We start from the raw sequence: 18,865 nt of genomic DNA, 5'->3' as shown, positions 1-18,865 counted from the left end.
ACAAAGTTACTTAGACAGACTAGACACTTACTTTCTTGGTTGTTGCTAAAAAATCTGTCAGTGTGTGTCACTCACTGTCTGTCGTTCACTCGCTCACTGTCTCGCAGCTCGCTCACCTTCAATTATCTCGCCAGGCAGACAGACAGTCATCACTCACCACCATGCTGCTGCTCTCTCAGAATCAAGTTACCGCGGACGCGGCGTCAGATGACTTCCTGCCTGACCTGCCTTTCGTTTCAAAATAAAAGCGATCCCGTGTTTTTCATGCTTTTCCTGTTTTCCATGCAGATTGTTTTATTTTTTTACAATCTTCGTTCTCAGGACACTCTACAATTTTCTGTTCCCAAAGTCTGAACTGAATTGGGGAAGAAAGCTTTTAGGTTCTCTGCACCCACCGCATGGAACAGTCTGCAGTCTGATCTTAAACTTAATAGCTTAGTAACCTTAAATGGTTTTAAGGCTATGGTAAAATCTCTTGAGAACAGGCTGTCTGTATGCAAATGTTTTATTTGATCATTTTAATGTTTTTCAATTGTATGTGTTTATGTGTTTGTTTGTTGTAACTTTGTGTTGCTGCTGTTTCTTGGCCAGGTCTCTCTTGTAAAAGAGATCTTTGATCTCAATGGGACAAACCTGGTTAAATAAAGGCTAAAAAAAAAAAAAAAAAAAAAAAAAATCTCTGAAATATTAAAAAAATCTCTGAAATATTAGGGGAGGTCCGGACCTCCCCGTTCTCATAGCTAGCTACGGCCCTGCTCACCTCATGGGGAGACTTTTCCCCCTCACTTGTTTCGATGAAATTATGATCTAAAGGCGCCGAATGAGAGATAAAAAGGACTCGTTTGAAACGGCCGAATCACTTGATCTGAGTGCAGCGAAGCAATACAGTATCTGGAGACGAGGCGCTTCTGAAATAAAACATGAAAAAAGAAAATCAAAGAAAAAGATTATTAAAGAGATAGGAATCGGCAAAGAGAGCGCGGGCGATAGCAGGAGCGCTTACAGGGGTGTTTTTAAACGAATGCCTCGCATGGGTACTGTCCACAATCACTGAAGCTTATCTCAAATGAAAAGCACATTCCCAGCAGATTGGATTGAACTCTCCCTACAGTATATATATATTATATACATCACATCCTTTGCACTTTTCCTTTCACTTTCTGACACACTTTAAGTTAGTCCCAAACTATCTTTGAGCACGCGATAGAATCTCTCTCTTTTTTTCTTTCTTGAATAGCTGCGTGCTAAAGAGGGTGGCATTTGACTTCCGCTGCATTCCACTAAGACAAAACAAAATGGCGTGTTTGGCACACAGGAAACTGGTTGATCGGTCGCGTACCCAAAATACACGCAATGCTTCAGTACGTGTATTTACGTGGGACGCTTTTAAGACATGCCATGGTGTATATTTATGTGACCAAACATACTGTGACACACATGGGAAGGTCCTTATTTAGCCTCGCCCACTGTTGCTTTTGAGGGAAAAGCTAAATAACTTCCCATGGGTGTGTGTGTGTGTGTGTGTGTGTGTGTGTGTGTGTGTGTGTGTGTGTGTGTGTGTGTGTGTGTGTGTGTGTGTGTGTGTGTGGGCTGGGTAAGTGACAAAGGGACCCCTGGGAAACGCTGTTTTCCGTGGGATCGCTCGCTGGCGTCAACAGCTGCTTACTGAACACACATGCACGCGCCCACACACACACACACACACACACACGCACGCGCACACACACACACACACACACACACATACACATACACACATACACACGCACGCGCACGCACGCGCACACACACACACACACACACACACAGATACATGACACTGAACAGAATATGTTGTATGTTGTATAATAAGATATCTACCATCAAATAGCTGCCGTCAACCTTTAGGCCTTGGCCACACTGATCCGTGGTGTCTGTCCGTGTGCGTTCATTTCTCTGTTCACTTCCATTCATTTTCAATGACAACTGTCCGACTGTCCGTGGAGCACTCAGAAGCGTACGTATCCAGAAAATTTGCATACGTTTTGATGGACAGAAAGTTGAAGAGGGATGAACTTTTTCTGGATGGATGTATCGGATGGTCGGATGGTCGGATAGTCACTGTCCGTTTAGCCAATCAGAGTCGAGGTCTCGAGAGGAGGCGTTCCGAGATTTGTTTCAACTTTTCAAAGAAGATGGCCGAGGCGGTGAACGAGGCTATAAGGGATTCCCCAGCAAAATGAGTAAAATTGTGTGATTTCACTAGGATTTCAGTGACTAGAAGTTAGTCCAAGGGGAGAATGTAGTGCATATACTGCTCTCCAGTTATCTGCACATGATCTACATTATATTATACTCGTGCTGTTCATGTAATTTGCATTGAGTCACATTTCCAAGGAGCTGCACGCAGGCTGCGCAGGCAGGCTCGCCGGCCACGGAGCAGCCCCGGCGCTTTCGGCGAAGGGTTTGACGTAGACTCAATTCTCATGCATCGGACAGACATCTGTCCGTTCAATAATTCTGTCCATTTTCTGACGGATCAGTGTGGCCAAGGCCTTATTGTAGTATGAGGAGTTTGGTTTCAAAATAAGAGAACTATAAAATGATAAAATGCTTGCTGCTACAAAGTGAAAAAAGCGTTGGTTAATTTCCGAAAATCTCAATTTAAACCACTTGAACATGGTGGTGGGGGGGGGGGGGTACATTTTTCATTTACGTTGCATTTCAATTTTGTTAGGTGAGGTGATTTCTACGCGGTGCAGCAGCTTCTGTAAGTGGCATGTGTGACTGTGATTAGCCTAGGCCCCTCCCCCCGGCTCCACAAGGAAGCGAAGGAGCGAGGTCGACAATGAATGGAGAGAGAGAGCGCTCAAAGCCGGTGACACACACACACACACACAGTGGCGTGCCGTCCATTAGGCGAACTAGGCAAATGCTAGGGGCGCTTGAGCCGTTAGGGGCGCCAGAGAGAGTATTTTTTACTTTTTTTTTTTTTTTATTTTTTTTACAAATACTTTTTCATGATAATAGGCCTACTATTATTTTACAATAGTAGACAAAAATAAGCACAACAATGTCTTAAGTCTTTAAATAATAGTGAAATCATTTTTCTAATTCTGGCTTTCTGGCTGCCTGGGCTGCAGCACTTTCACCATGGTCCCTAATCCATACCACCCCACCCCCTGTGTTGCTGTCTGTTGTAGTGTAAAACGACTAAAGCGAGAGCAGGTGCTTACATGAAAGTAAGTGAGAAAAGGAGAAGATACTGAATAATGACCTCACAACAGTATAATCCTAATGTTAATTTAAAATTAAATATTCTTCTAAATATGGATGAAAGTCCAAAAAACGTCAAATTTTCTTCGCCGCTGCCCTTGCGGGCAGCACTGAGGGTCCCTTCCTTACATAACCCCCTACCTAAAAGTACTCCCAGCGCCACTGGGGAAGGCCGATTCTGAGCCTGCACTGCAGTGGTGGAATTAGCTGCGATATCATTTTTATTATATTTTCTTTGGGGGGGGGGGGGGCACCAGCAAAAATCTTGCCTAGGGCACCAACTTGGTTAGGCACGCCACTGCACACACACACACACACACACACACACACACAGCAGGGGCTCAACATTAAAGAGCATAAATATTCACTGTTGAATGACGTTGTTGATTTCGTGATCCACGGTAAATCCCGGAGCGGACTTTTGAGCTGTTTCTCTGTTAGAATGTTGAAACTGGAGTGAACTCAGAGACTGGAGTGTACTTTGTGACTCGATTGAACTCTCAAGCGCAGTAACTGTGATAGATGGCACAGTTACAGTGGAGTTTGATAGATGGCACAGTTACAGTAGAGTTTGATAGATGGCACAGTTATAGTGGAGTTTGATAGATGGCACAGTTATAGTGGAGTTTGATAGATGGCACAGTTGCAGTGGAGTTTGATAGATGGCACAGTTATAGTAGAGTTTGATAGATGGCACAGTTGCAGTAGAGTTTGATAGATGGCACAGTTGCAGTGGAGTTTGATAGATGGCACAGTTATAGTAGAGTCTGATAGATGGCACAGTTATAGTAGAGTTTGATAGATGGCACAGTTACAGTAGAGTTTGATAGATGGCACAGTTATAGTAGAGTTTGATAGATGGCACAGTTACAGTAGAGTTTGATAGATGGCACAGTTACAGTAGAGTTTGATAGATGGCACAGTTATAGTGGAGTTTGATAGATGGCACAGTTACAGTGGAGTTTGATAGATGGCACAGTTATAGTGGAGTTTGATAGATGGCACAGTTACAGTGAGGTTTGATAGATGGCACAGTTACAGTAGAGTTTGATAGATGGCACAGTTACAGTAGAGTTTGATAGATGGCACAGTTATAGTGGAGTTTGATAGATGGCACAGTTACAGTGAGGTTTGATAGATGGCACAGTTACAGTAGAGTTTGATAGATGGCACAGTTACAGTAGAGTTTGATAGATGGCACAGTTATAGTAGAGTTTGATAGATGGCACAGTTACAGTAGAGTTTGATAGATGGCACAGTTATAGTAGAGTTTGATAGATGGCACAGTTACAGTAGAGTTTGATAGATGGCACAGTTATAGTAGAGTTTGATAGATGGCACAGTTATAGTGGAGTTTGATAGATGGCACAGTTACAGTGAGGTTTGATAGATGGCACAGTTACAGTAGAGTTTGATAGATGGCACAGTTACAGTAGAGTTTGATAGATGGCACAGTTATAGTAGAGTTTGATAGATGGCACAGTTACAGTAGAGTTTGATAGATGGCACAGTTACAGTAGAGTTTGATAGATGGCACAGTTATAGTAGAGTTTGATAGATGGCACAGTTACAGTGGAGTTTGATAGATGGCACAGTTATAGTAGAGTTTGATAGATGGCACAGTTATAGTAGAGTTTGATAGATGGCACAGTTATAGTAGAGTTTGATAGATGGCACAGTTACAGTGGAGTTTGATAGATGGCACAGTTACAGTAGAGTTTGATAGATGGCACAGTTATAGTAGAGTTTGATAGATGGCACAGTTATAGTGGAGTTTGATAGTAGTAACATGTTTCAACGAGCTAAAACATCAGCTGTAAATGATGTAGGCGGCTGGGCAAACCCCTCCAGGCTAATGACTCCTCCATCTTCTAATGACTCCACACTTGGCAGCAGCACTCAGGATTCTTTAATGAAGGGAACAACGCAGGAAGGGGGGTCGTATATTCAGTCGGAGTGTGACTAAATGAGATTGAACACAAACATTGATGCTTCCTGCCAAAACAGGATGTTGGTGGTGGTTTTTTCTCTTTGTGTTTGCTTGTTTTAGGGTAAGAGGAAAATACTTGTATAATCAGTAAAGCACCTCAGTTACCTCGTTCTTATCTGAGGTTTGAATGTTTTCTTCAGTGACCATGCAGTGACCATGCAGTGCGTGGGGCATGCAGTGACCATGTAGTGGACAGAGAGGCTGAGAGGTTCGACCACTTGTAAGAGTGCAGCCACTAAAGAAAGTGGCACGTTCTGCTGCTATGTGGTCAGATTTGACCCTTAAGTACACGAGGAAAAACCACATAACCAAACGTTTTTCTTGCTCGCACTGAAGGTTTACATGATCGTGTATGTGCCGAGTGACCATCGGGCCCTTTGAAAACGGTTAAATTTCACTGCGAGCTATCTAAAAAAGTACAGTGCATTCTTACTTTAAGTGAAAAAGTCATTATTTTCTTTATTTTTTCATTCCTTTTTGCAGCTGCGAGGTTTCTCCTCCAACATGTTCTAATTGGATCTACTTTGAGGGCATTGTGTGCTGTGATGAATGACAACACACATTTCATCGCCTGTCAGTCTCTCTTCTCTCGCTGATGAGGAAATTAGACTCACGATTAATACACAGTGAAGACACACGTCAGCTCGTTCACCACAACCTCCAATGTGCTGAAATAACATTCAGACACGGTGTCAGACGGAAATCAGTGAATTCAGGAGTCTGATTTGCATCAAGGTTTTTTTTATTCTTCTGATTTTTCCGTTTGTTCTTTTTCTGATTGTTTTTTTTCAGATTTGCTCCTATTTGCTCCCCAATTGGAATCGTCCAATTCCCCCTTGCCGTTGCCGTTGCTCCACCCCCTCTGCTGATCTAGGGAGAGTTGTAGACTAGCACATGCTTCCTCCGATACATGTCGACAGCCGCTTCTTTTCACCTGACAGCGAGGGGTCTCACCAGCAGGACGTAGCGCGTGGGAGGATCACGCTATTCCCGCCAGTTCCCGTCCCACCCCCGAACAGGCACCCCGACCGACCAGAGGAGGCGCTATAGAGAAGCAACCAGGACTCCTACCCCACTGGCTTCCCACCCACAGACACGGCCATCTGTTTCTGTAGGAACATCTGATCAAGCCGGAAGTACCACCAGGAATTGAACCCGGGTCTCCGTGGTGCTTTTACCTCGACACTACCCAGATGCCCATTATTGGCATTTCCTGGATTTGGAAGCTCGCTGCGGCATTACTCAAGACGTCTGGACAGCGAGCTCACCCTCTCGTCTCAGGAAGACAGTCTGCTCTGGACAGCGAGCTCACCCTCTCGTCTCGGGAAGACAGTCTGCTCTGGACAGCGAGCTCACCCTCTCGTCTCGGGAAGACAGTCTGCTCTGGACAGCGAGCTCACCCTCTCGTCTCGGGAAGACAGTCTGCGCTGGACAGCGAGCTCACCCTCTCGTCTCGGGAAGACAGTCTGCTCTGGACAGCGAGCTCACCCTCTCGTCTCGGGAAGACAGTCTGCTCTGGACAGCGAGCTCACCCTCTCGTCTCGGGAAGACAGTCTGCTCTGGACAGCGAGCTCACCCTCTCGTCTCGGGAAGACAGTCTGCTCTGGACAGCGAGCTCACCCACTCGTCTCGGGAAGACAGTCTGCTCCGGACAGCGAGCTCACCCTCTCGTCTCGGGAAGACAGTCTGCTCTGGACAGCGAGCTCACCCTCTCGTCTCGGGAAGACAGTCTGCTCTGGACAGCGAGCTCACCCTCTCGTCTCAGGGGGATCTTTTGTTTTTCGGCTTCAACAACACACTTCACTCACACGGGGGCCTGAAATGTGTTCTCCAGATGGCGCTGAGCTGTTCCTGGTGGCGTCAGAGAGGAGCTGAAGACAAACGCTCCTCTTCAAGGAGCGGGCCGTCTATAAATACTTGAAGCTGGACGGGGAAGGAAGCCTTTCCTGTGCTTACATCAGCGCGTCAATAACATGTCAATCTACTGCACTGCCTCCCTGCTTAACAAACATGTCAGTCTACTGCACTGCCTCCTGTGCTTAACATGCACAGTGGGCTTTCTGAGCCACATTGAATGCAAGATGGTAACAAAGTAACAAATGACTCTCGTTAGTGAAAGACTTACAGTAATGAGAGTAATCACTTACAGTGTAACTGATTATCATTCCTCTATAGGCTGCTTGTCCTTGTTTGAGTCTTTTCTGAAGTTAGTCATTTGACTTTTATTTCATAATGTTTGTACTGAAATGATGTCCTTCTACATTTTAAATGACATCTGTTAGCTACTAGAGAGCTGCAATTATTTTCATTGTCGTTTAATCTGTTAATTATTTTCTTGACTAATCGATTAGGCTAGTCGTTTGGTCTATAAAATGTCAATAAATGGTGAAAAATGTCTCACTTTTTCCTCTTTGTCTTCTTTTGTCCTGATCAACAGTCCACAACCCAAGATCATCAGTTTACTGTCACGGAACCAGAAGATATTCACATTAGGAAGCTGGAACTGGAAGCTGAAGAAAATTTTAATATTTGTTCTTAGAAAATTAGTCGAAACGATTAATCGATTTAAAAAAATAGTTGTCAATTAATTTTCTGTTGATGGACTAATGGATTAAAGTTGCAACTCTATATGTTACCGAACATGGTGGAAAAAACAAAAGATAAAGAATAAAATAAATATAGGCAAGAAAATGCCAAACAAGAATATTAATTCACAGCAAGCATATACATCAAATTCTCAAGCAACATGTTTATTTGTCATGTTCGAAAAGGAGTATGTGCTTATGCACATTGTTTTGTTTCTTTATTATGTGTTTTAATTAAAATAACCTAGTTTGAATTTGGCCTTCTTGTCATTTTAGCATTGCAGGGAAAGGCTCATATTTAACAATGTTTTCTTTTGCAAAACTCAGCAACTTAAACGACTAGATTTTTCCACTGGCTTTGCTTCCACTCGCAAATGAACAGTGCCTCTGCTTGTGTATGGTCGCTGTTGCAGTCATTTTTCCATCCCTGTCTGAATGAAGCTGCTTTACACATGGAGGTATTTCAATTTGTTTCAAATGACGCATGATGATGAAATGATTCGCCACAGAGCAAATCATGATTACAGATTAATCATAATGGCGAGATAATGAGCGCACTGTCTCCGGCCAGCCAAATTGCCATTGGGTAACATCGCCTCGGCGATGATATGAATAACGCGAACATAGTATCAATAAAAGAGAAATGCCTTGGAATGAATCATATACGTAAGTGTAGTAGGGGAGGCAGGCATGCATGAATTAACCAAGTTTTCTTCTGAAGTAAGATGAATGAAGAGCCGTAGGCGACCCGCGCTGTGCAGAGTTGGCCACGCACCACACTTAATCAAATAAAATGGAAAATTTTCTTCACAAAAAGCAGCAGTCATAACTCAAACGCCTCACCAAGTCCAGGCCAGCCACTGCTACTGCAACTCATGCTATAAATCAAACTGTCAGGAGGATGGGGCGCTGTTGCTTTTAGGGTGCTGCTGCCAACAACGCTTTGCTCGAACAAGAGTAGAAGACAGACACACACACACACACACACACACACACACACACACACACACACACACACACACACACACAGAAACCCAGCTGGGCAGTGGCAGGAGGGTTACAGTAGCCAGTCTTTTGACTGCGAGGTTGCTGGTGCAATTCCCATGAACAGAGAGAAGAATGTGGGAGGGGGAAAGTGTCACCTCCTTCAGTAACTACAGTCAGGAGACTGTGGCTGCACAGGGCAGTGCGACATGAACGCTCACCAAACACTCTCAGGTGTTTTTAGATGTCCCTTTTTCAAACATATAGTGACAATGAGCAGCTTTCTGTTTTTACAGTGTGTTTTCCAGTTCAAGGGCTTTTCAGACCAAAAGCGAATGAATTGCACGACAATTAAAATAAACATTGGACTATCTACACCAAATCAGAAAATAAATAAATAAACAAATAAATAAATAAATAAATAAATAAATAAATAAATAAATAAATAAATAAATACGCACTGCAAAATATGGATGTTTCTGATTAGATTTTTGAACCATATATATATATATATGTGTGTGTGTGTGTGTGTGTGTGTGTGTGTGTGTGTGTGTGTGTGTGTGTGTTTATTTATTTATTTATTTATTTATTTATTTATTTATTTATTTATTTATTTATTTATTTATTGGTCGTGCGATTTCTTTTTGCATGGATTATTCGCTTTTGGTCTGAAAAGACCTTAATATATCCAAATGAAAGAGCGGGAAAGGTTGGATTTAATGGTTTTCTTCTCAGGCCTCAAGGCGATAAAAGCTAGAACATTAGAAAGGAGATACATATACATATACATATACATATACATATACATATACATATACATATACATATACATATACATATACATATACAGTAGCTATATTTTGAAAGTAAAGATGGTTCTGATAAGGCCATGTCTATTAGTAATAGATCCTATAACCGAGTAAAGAAAAGCATCCCAGCTGGGTTAGAAACATTTTGTATCCAAGGTTATTTGACGCACAGAACATGGTGTTATTTCTAAATTTGCTCCCATATATATTGATCCCAATATCTGCTTTCATCATCCACTCTTTAGGATTCCTAAATGGGAAGGAGCCATAAACTCACTTTTAAAAGTAAACTTTTGCAGACTGTGTCCTCAATATTTGATATATTGAACCTCAGGTAAATTTGGCAAAGCATTGTCCTTTGTGTCATTATATCCCAGCTGTGGCTCAGTAGTGAACAGAAGTCCCCAGACAGACAATAGATCTCAGAGAGAGCCGCTACAGGCAGCGTCGCACCGAGGCTCACTTCCTGTTTCTACTGCCACAGGAAGGAAGTGGGGGTCTGTTCTCACCGCCGGGGGCATTGTGAGGCTTCCTCTATGAGTTCCTGTCCAGCACAATGGGGACCAACCCCCGCCCGCACCACCACTGAAGACAGTGGGCTTATCTGAGGCTGCCACCACACCTGCGGTTACGTTCCAGTTTTAGATACTACTAGAACCATCGTCGAAAGAGTTGACTTTCTTGTATTTAGTTCATTTACATGTAAATTCACACTGGAAGGGCTTGTATGAAAAAATGTCACATGACTCACAGAAGCTTGTTTATTGGACAGTTTTGGTCACCTGGGCGAAAATTCAATATTATCGTTTATCAACTTTCAGTGGAATCGTATCGTGATAATATGTGATATTATTAATGAGGTATATTATTTGAAAATATTGTGATATTGATATAACCCGGGTCAATACAGATCTGATTCCAGTACTTGGAACTTCACTTATGCATGACGGACTTGTCTGTCTCTTCTTCTGCGATCTTCTAAGAACACATGGATCTGAGCATCAGCAGGCCAAAGAACGTCATCTTATCTTAGGAAGGTTCGTTTTGTTCTGCTGCGCTTTCCAAAAGTAACTGCTGGTTATGATATGGCAAAATCTGCCTCTATCAAACTATCCATATAATAATACAGCAATAATAAACCATAAACACTTGCATTTTCTACAGTTGGATTGGATCACGTTCACACTAACAAACCGCGCCACAGTTTACTTGGAGGAGGATTATCTGACGCCACCCGAGTTCAAGTGACTGTTCTCACCTTGCTTGTTGTGAACGCACCCTGCGAGTTTTGTCCTCATGCACAAAAAAATCTGGCAGCATTGCAATATCAGTTTGAAGGAATGAAACATTAGGTCAGCCCCATTTTCACATTCCGCTATTGCAGGCTGTGTTTCGTCAGACTCCATAATGAAGCTAAGAAATGTCAACTATGCTGAAAAAGTTTCAATAAATAATGCGGGTTGGCTTATTTTTACGTCCCCTTACGTGCAGAGAAGGGCTACAAACGAGTGAGCGCATATTCATACCAGATGTGAAAATGATCCCCGAGGAGCGGGTCTCGAGTTCAGACTCAGAGACGTGTTTTTGTTTTCATGTGGGAGGATGATTTCATTCTGAGATCAGGCTCCTAAACGCGGGATGATCTGACAGTTTGAGTTTTTTCCAATCCAGCTTTACTTCAAGAACTCTCCAATATCTGCCAATATCTTAAAATAGATCAGTCCACCAGTTAAATCGCTGTAACTTGTTTCTGGGCCATTTTGAAACAAGCTGGATTGTTCTGTAATCATCCCGATTGAAATGAGATTGCTGTCATTGCGCATGTGGTTTATGTTTGTTTGTCAACCTGATTTCATTTGTATCTGTGCAGTACAATACAGTACAATACAGGACAGTACAATACAGGACAGTACAATACAGGACAGCACAGAACAGTACAGAACAGTACAGTACAGTACAGTACAGTACAGTACAATACAGGACAGTACAATACAGGACAGTACAATACAGGACAGTACAATACAGGACAGTACAGTACAGTACAGTACAGTACAGTACAGAACAGTACAGTACAGTACAGTACAGTACAGTACAGTACAGTACTGGACAGTACAGTACAGGACAGTACAGTTCAGTACAATACAGAACAGTACAGTACAGTACAGGACAGTGCAGTACAGTACAGTACAGTACAGTACAGTACTGGACAGTACAGTACAGGACAGTACAGTTCAGTACAATACAGAACAGTACAGTACAGTACAGGACAGTACAGTTCAGTACAATACAGAACAGTACAGTACAGTACAATACAGTACAGTACAGTACAGTACTGGACAGTACAGTACAGGACAGTACAGTTCAGTACAATACAGAACAGTACAGTACAGTACAGGACAGTACAGTACAGTACAGAACAGTACAGTACAGTACAGTACAGTACGGTACAGTACTGGACAGTACAGTACAGGACAGTACAGTTCAGTACAATACAGAACAGTACAGTACAGTACAGTACAGTACGGTACAGTACTGGACAGTACAGTACAGGACAGTACAGTTCAGTACAATACAGAACAGTACAGTACAGTACAGGACAGTACAGTACAGTACAGTACAGTACAGTACTGGACAGTACAGTACAGGACAGTACAGTTCAGTACAATACAGAACAGTACAGTACAGTACAGTACAGTACAGTACAGTACTGGACAGTACAGTACAGGACAGTACAGTTCAGTACAATACAGAACAGCACAGTACAGTACAGGACAGTACAGTTCAGTACAATACAGAACAGTACAGTACAGTACAATACAGTATAGTACAGCACAGTACAGCACAGCACAGTACAATACAGGACAGTACAGTACAATACAGAACAGTACAGTACAGTACAGTACAATACAGGACAGTACAGTACAATACAGAACAGTATAGTACAGCACAGTACAATACAGGACAGTACAGTACAATACAGAACAGTACAGTACAGTACAGTACAGTATAGTACAGCACAGTACAGCACAGCACAGTACAATACAGTACAGTACAGTACAATACAGGACAGTACAGTACAATATAGGACAGTAGAGTACAGTACAATATAGGACAGTACAGTACAGTACAGCACAGTACAGTACTTTACAGTAGAATACAGTACAGTAGAATATAGTACAATAGGCTACAGTACATTACAGTACAGTATAGTACAGCACAGTACAGTAGAATACAGTACACTATAATACAGTGCATTACAGCACAGTACAGTACAGTACAGTAGAATACAGTACAGTACAGTACAATACAGTATAGCACAGTATTGTACCGTACCGTACAGTACAATACAGTACGGTACAGTAGAATACAGTACAGTACAGTACAGTGAAGTACAGTCTAGTTAAGTGGTAGTAAGGATTTTGAATTCTAACAGGCTCACAGCATATGTTGTTGTGTTTCTGACTTGGATTGTGGTTTTGATTCATCAAAACATTCAAAATCCTTACTACTGTACTGTACAGTCAAGCTAGTGACATGACCCCTGCTTGGCAATGGCCAGCCTTCACAAGTGGGGCAGCAGCCCAAGCCCACTGTGGGCTTGTGGAGAGCAGCAGACAATGCAACACATCATCGAAGCTTGCCCTCTACAAAGACTTGAAGGAGGACTAGTCACCCTCCATACAGCAGATCAGGAGGCAACTGCTTGGCTTAAGGACTTTGCATTCGCTAAATAAATAAATAGTGACATGACATCATCTAGCAACTCCTTAGTTGGTGAAACGCTGAAATGTTGTTCATCTTTCTAGCAAATCTAGGTACATTTCAGACTTGAAAGCAGCGTCCTGTCTTGTCTGAGGTGAAATGCAAATGAATTAGAGTCACATGATCAAATGTTTCATGTCCTCTTTAAATGCATTTTCTGAAGCTTGTGCTTCTTCAAGTAATATGAAAACAGTTGAAGATGATCACTATTATATTATTTTATCAGAAGATTCTAGAAGTCACTTCCAGACTGGAACACTAGTTACCATGTTGATTCTGTGCGATGAGCGTAAAGAGCGTCACTGACCTGGATCCACTCCCTGACGGTGTCGTCGGAGGGCGTCCAGCCGTTCTCCTGGTAGTTGAGGCGCGAGCGCTCCGGAGACCAGTTCGAGTTGTACTGGGACGAGGCGCTGATCTGCTCCGACGAAATCTCCCCTGACTCCATGCCCAGAGGCTCCGTACAGGTGAAGTCTGTCAAACACACACATATTTTATTTGTAAGAGTTCAAAGATGACTCAAAGCCACCAAATGATGGATGACAATTGACCGGTACACCGTTGATCAGTGGCCAGTAAATAAGAAAGATCGGTAAGCAACGTTCTCATATCGTATGGAGACTATGGCACTGTCCTGTTTAGACCACAACCATCTCTGCATAAAACGGCAAACTAGCGTTGCGTCCTCACGTTTTATTTCGCATTTACACACAGCTGGTGTGATAACGATTTGCGACTGTCTGCTGACTGAACCCGCAAAAGCGTCAAGTGAGCCAGAATGACATTGAAACTTCTGGCTAAAACCTGGCTAATTACCAATAATGGTAATTAAATAAACGAATAGTCTTATTGATGCATGTCGCAACGTTTTTTGTGTGTGATCCGAAATACACAGAAGACATATAGAACACAGGCAACTAAAAGTCAATTTTAACACGCAGTGAGTCGACGACCCTGATTTTTATTTACCCAGTTATAAAATACGGCTTTTATTTTGAAGGTAAAAACGCCTAGCTTCCCCTATTCTGTCTGTTTCTAACGGGCTTGATTTAGCTTTGTGATTAAAGTTTTTAAATGCATTTTCCACGCGTCTGACACAGAAGTCACAAATGGTAGCCTAATAAACTGCTCCAGATCATGCTCCAGAGTGGATTACCGAATAAAACCCCAGTAAAGCAACATAAAAAAGACCTGAGCACAATTGGGACTTCACTTGAGGAAATGCATCCAGACAGTGAGTTGTTGTCAATTATTCAATGCGGGGGACAGTGATTAATAGGCTATGTGCGACGTTAGTAGGGGGGATTTAACGCAGATTGTGTTTTTAGCAAATCGCTATCATGTTTGTTGAATGTCAATGCGACTCATTATGCCTGTGCCATAAGGCTGTATTGTGCTAGTTCAATGTTCCTATTGCCTACCATTGTGTAACATGGTGAAGGGGGGCTGTGTCATCACCTGAATAGAGTTTCTCCACTTTACACAGTGACAGTAAGGGGCAGCGTTTTCAAGAATTCCACTCTGGGACCTGTTTTCAGATTTGGGCGTTTTCACGCCCCAATAACACCGTCACCGTGTAAAAGGAAGGCACTAACACTAAAAAAGTTTGCCGTTTTATGCAGGGAGCGTCGCCGTGTAAACAGGGCCCATCTCTCTCCACCCAGTTACATATTCCATATATATGTGGACTGACCCTGAGGGGGTCAGGTGACGTGGATCATTTCTTTAAGACCATCCACCTGCAAGGTGGCTGATCACAGTAGAAGTACACCTGTATCACTGGTTATAATGTTGATGGAACAGATCCTCAAGTGGCCCGATAGGCTGACCAGTGTGTCCTCCTGAATGAGACGTCGCCGCCACCAGGAGTGCTCTCAACCCAAACTCATACAGGTGTGCATTCCAAAAGAATCACCAACGTGGATGTCAAACGAACTACAGTATATACTGTATGTGTATATAGGACACAGCCCTTGGCAACCCAGTACCGCCAGACGCAGGATACTGCTGCCTCAAGCCAAGGTGCCAGACGCTACCAAGGGGCAGCCTCGCAAGATGCTAAGGCTCAACTAGAGGCATGGAGAGACCACTCAGACCAGCAACGCCAGGCTGACTGACAAGCTGCTACCTCTGGGTTACACCAAGCACCCACCCACCAAACCATGTGTTTATTATAGCCACATTAATTTGGTACAATCTGATACTATTTACTTCAATATACCATTGTATATACAAATAAAATGTATTAAAAGTTATTTTTCATTATATTATGAAGAGAACGATACAGTAAATACCCATTTAACTGTCTGAGATGCTATGGGACAGTAAAAATACTTACTGGCCCTTTAACATGATGTTAAAAAGGTGGTTGAACTCTGACCTGGCTGAAGTGAATGGAGGCGTGTTTGCCCTCCACTGCCTCGCTCAACTCATTTCTTTTTTCATGTCACACATGAGGGTGAATCAGAGGAGACAAACACCAAAGGGTCCAGTCACATGATCTGTGTCACATGATCTGTGTGGGACAAACGCTTCACTCTGTCTGTCCCCACACTGAGGCAGGGACAAGTGAGCGCTGTGCTGCTGTCTGCACGCACACACACACACGCACACACACACACACGCACACAGGGACACACACACACACACACACACACACAGTCACACAGGGACACACAGACGCACACACACACACACACACACACACACACACACACACACACACACACACACAGTCACACAGGGACACACAGACACATCATGTAAGCAATGCACTCACACACACACACACACACACACACACACACAGTCAGGCAGGGACACACAGACCCACACAGACACATAATGTAAGCAATGCACTCACAAACATACACACAAACAAACACACACAGATACACAGACAGTCTGGCTTAACTCTGTGACTGCAGTGTCTTGTTTGTAACAACAGGGGTCCCCGGGAAGGAAGAGGGAGGAGGACAAAGGCAAGTGTGTGTGTGTGTGGGTGTGGGTGTGTGTGTGTGTGTGTGTGTGTGTGTGTGTGTGTGTGTGTGTGTGTGTGGGTGTGTGTGTGTGTGTGTGTGCGTGTGCGTGTGTGCGTGTGTGCGTGTGTGCGCGTGCGTGTGTATGTGTGGGAGGACAGTGTGGAGACACAGGGTCTGCCAGAGTGACTCACACTAAACCCTTCAGAAAACACACAACATCGTTACAACTGCCACAAAGAAGTCAGGAGACGAGACGTCCGCTCGCAGCAGCAGCACACGGCTGCCAACGGCTGCTAGTTTGCTCTTTCATTTTGGCCATTTTCATGCCAAAAGAATCCAACATCAGCATTCAGAGTTTGTCCCAGGCTTTTCGGCTTGGCGGGATGGAAAAGCGTCTGATGCAGCATTTAGACCAGGGATGGGCAACTTTGATGACAGAGAGGGCCACACAAACAAAATGTCCTCGCTACCAGAGGGCCAGATTGTGACCGTGCACTTCCACCAGTAGCCGACTGTAACCCCCCCATCACTCCCAATTATAGCTACTAATTTGATGAAAAGGACGAAATATATACTGGTAATCAAAGTTGATTATACCAACATTTATATTTTTCATATTCAAATGCATTTAGTAATGCTTCCAGTCATTCAATGAACTTAACGGGGGGAGGGGGTCACATTCCTGAGTGATATATGCCAATATTTCAGTGCAATTTAGTCTCAAAAATCATTCAATAATGGTAGAAAAGTTAACACAGTACATTTATTTATTGGATATTAGTTGTTGTACCATAAATAAATTCTCCCCAGGAGGGTTGTGAGTTTGATTCCTCTGTGGCCCTCAGCAGGGGCGGAGCTCCACTACAAGATAGCTGCTGCTTCTCTCAACTTTTAGCCAAGCAGAAATAGAAATCTGGTGTTGAAAATAAGAAAGTAAAAAGTGGGCCACTGGAAGCAGATTATGAGACAAAGGGCACACAGACACCTACTAACATCTAAAACGACAAAATCGACTGTCTGACCACACAGCAGCTGCATGGTGTACGTGAGTGGCTTCTATTCTTACAGATCAGTAGTGGAAAACAACATTTTGGGGTTTTCGTGAACCGTGTGACATTACGAGAACTTTGGACAAAAAAACAGCACTTTACTGCTAAAGTGCTGTAAGCTGATGGGAACACTCACTGTGACAGAGCCATGGTGACACCTTCAGAACAAATGTTTTTATCTTATTATATTATTATACATTACATTATTATATTATTAAAACTCATTCTATCCACCTTATTCCTAGCTGCCATGATGCCTTACGTGAAATATGGCTGCTTCTTCTGGTGTAACTCTCCCTGCCCCACAGACACAACACAGCTCGTCTGCATCTGTAAACCATGTTTCAAAGCTGCAGGTGAAGGGAGCAAATCACGTCCGGCTTGGACAAACATCTCGCTGATAAATATCCAGAGTTGTTCAAAGAGCAACAGGTTAGCGGATGTGATAAACATGATTACATTCCCTCAAATAAGTCATCAAACAATGTTATTTCTTTGTGACAAGCAACTTTTTGTTCAGCGTTTGACGAGGAAATGCGCTGATTACGAGCGCCACAGACCCTCTGCCGATAAGTAACGTTAAAAACCAGCTGCAACAATCAGTCACGTTCTAGAACGGACCTTGCAATGATACAAAAATGTATCCGCTGTTTGAAAGTGAAAGTATGCTCTCTGTTCCCGGTGTGCTGCAGTTTCCAGACGGGAGGCCATCCGTTTAAGAGGAAACACAGCTTATTTGGTCATGGTTGTCAAATTAGAAAAACCATGTGACTGTCTACTGAACTTTGCAATTTAGAGAATTGATCAGGTGAATTTTAAAGAAAGGGGAAGTTCAATGTCAAGAATAGAAGGCGTCAGCGGACAAGGAGTGGCAGGATGCAAAACTCGTATTAGAGTCATCCTCCTTCTTGGTCAAACGAAAAGCAAGAGACAAGGTAAGAAAGACAGAACAAAGAAAAGCGACCGCCTTTTCGGGTTTTGCTGGCTTTAGATGGGGTGTTGAAACGCTCAAAAATAGTCAAAGAAGCCCAGAACACAGACTTACCGCAACAGGAAGTTGACCAAATAAGCTGTGTTTCCTCTTCTTATCATTTGTGTATAATATCAATAATTTCATGCTTGTGGTCAGAGTTCCTCTCTTGATAGAAATATATAGCATCTTTTTGCAATAGCATTAGCCAAATAAAAATAGGAATGGGCAGTAGCACTGATACTTTACCTTTATTAAAGCTGATATGCAAAAAATGGCTACTGCCCATTCCTATTTTTATTTGGCTAATGCTATTGCAAAAAGATGCTCTTTCCGAATCACACCCATAAACATTTTACAGTGGGGCATTCAAAAATGTTGGGGCTAGATGTTGATAGAAATGACTCAGCCCTTTGAATCGGCAGTAAAGTTAGTGACAGCATTCTTTATCCTGTGTCAGGCCAGCAGTCTCCAATAAAT

The 18,865-nt window shown here is 43.0% G+C and overlaps 1 protein-coding gene across 1 annotated transcript in view; it reads right to left on the bottom strand.

Moving 5' to 3' along the window:
• LOC310791724 (neuropilin-1a-like) overlaps positions 1-18,865 on the bottom strand; it is a gene marked incomplete at both ends in the record, with an annotated part of 135,943 nt that overhangs the window by 51,412 nt on the left and 65,666 nt on the right. Inside the window, one exon of the mRNA XM_083653379.1 lies at positions 13,693-13,859. Within this exon, the coding sequence (XP_083509505.1) occupies positions 13,693-13,859 (167 nt within the window). The remainder of the gene's footprint in view (positions 1-13,692; positions 13,860-18,865) is intronic.

Source organism: Poromitra crassiceps (assembly GCF_964638095.1).
Source record: "Poromitra crassiceps genome assembly, chromosome: 17".
Classification (NCBI taxonomy): Eukaryota; Metazoa; Chordata; class Actinopteri; order Beryciformes; family Melamphaidae; genus Poromitra; species Poromitra crassiceps.
Note: the sequence above shows the minus strand (reverse complement) of the source record. Positions and strands in the feature narration are given on the sequence as shown.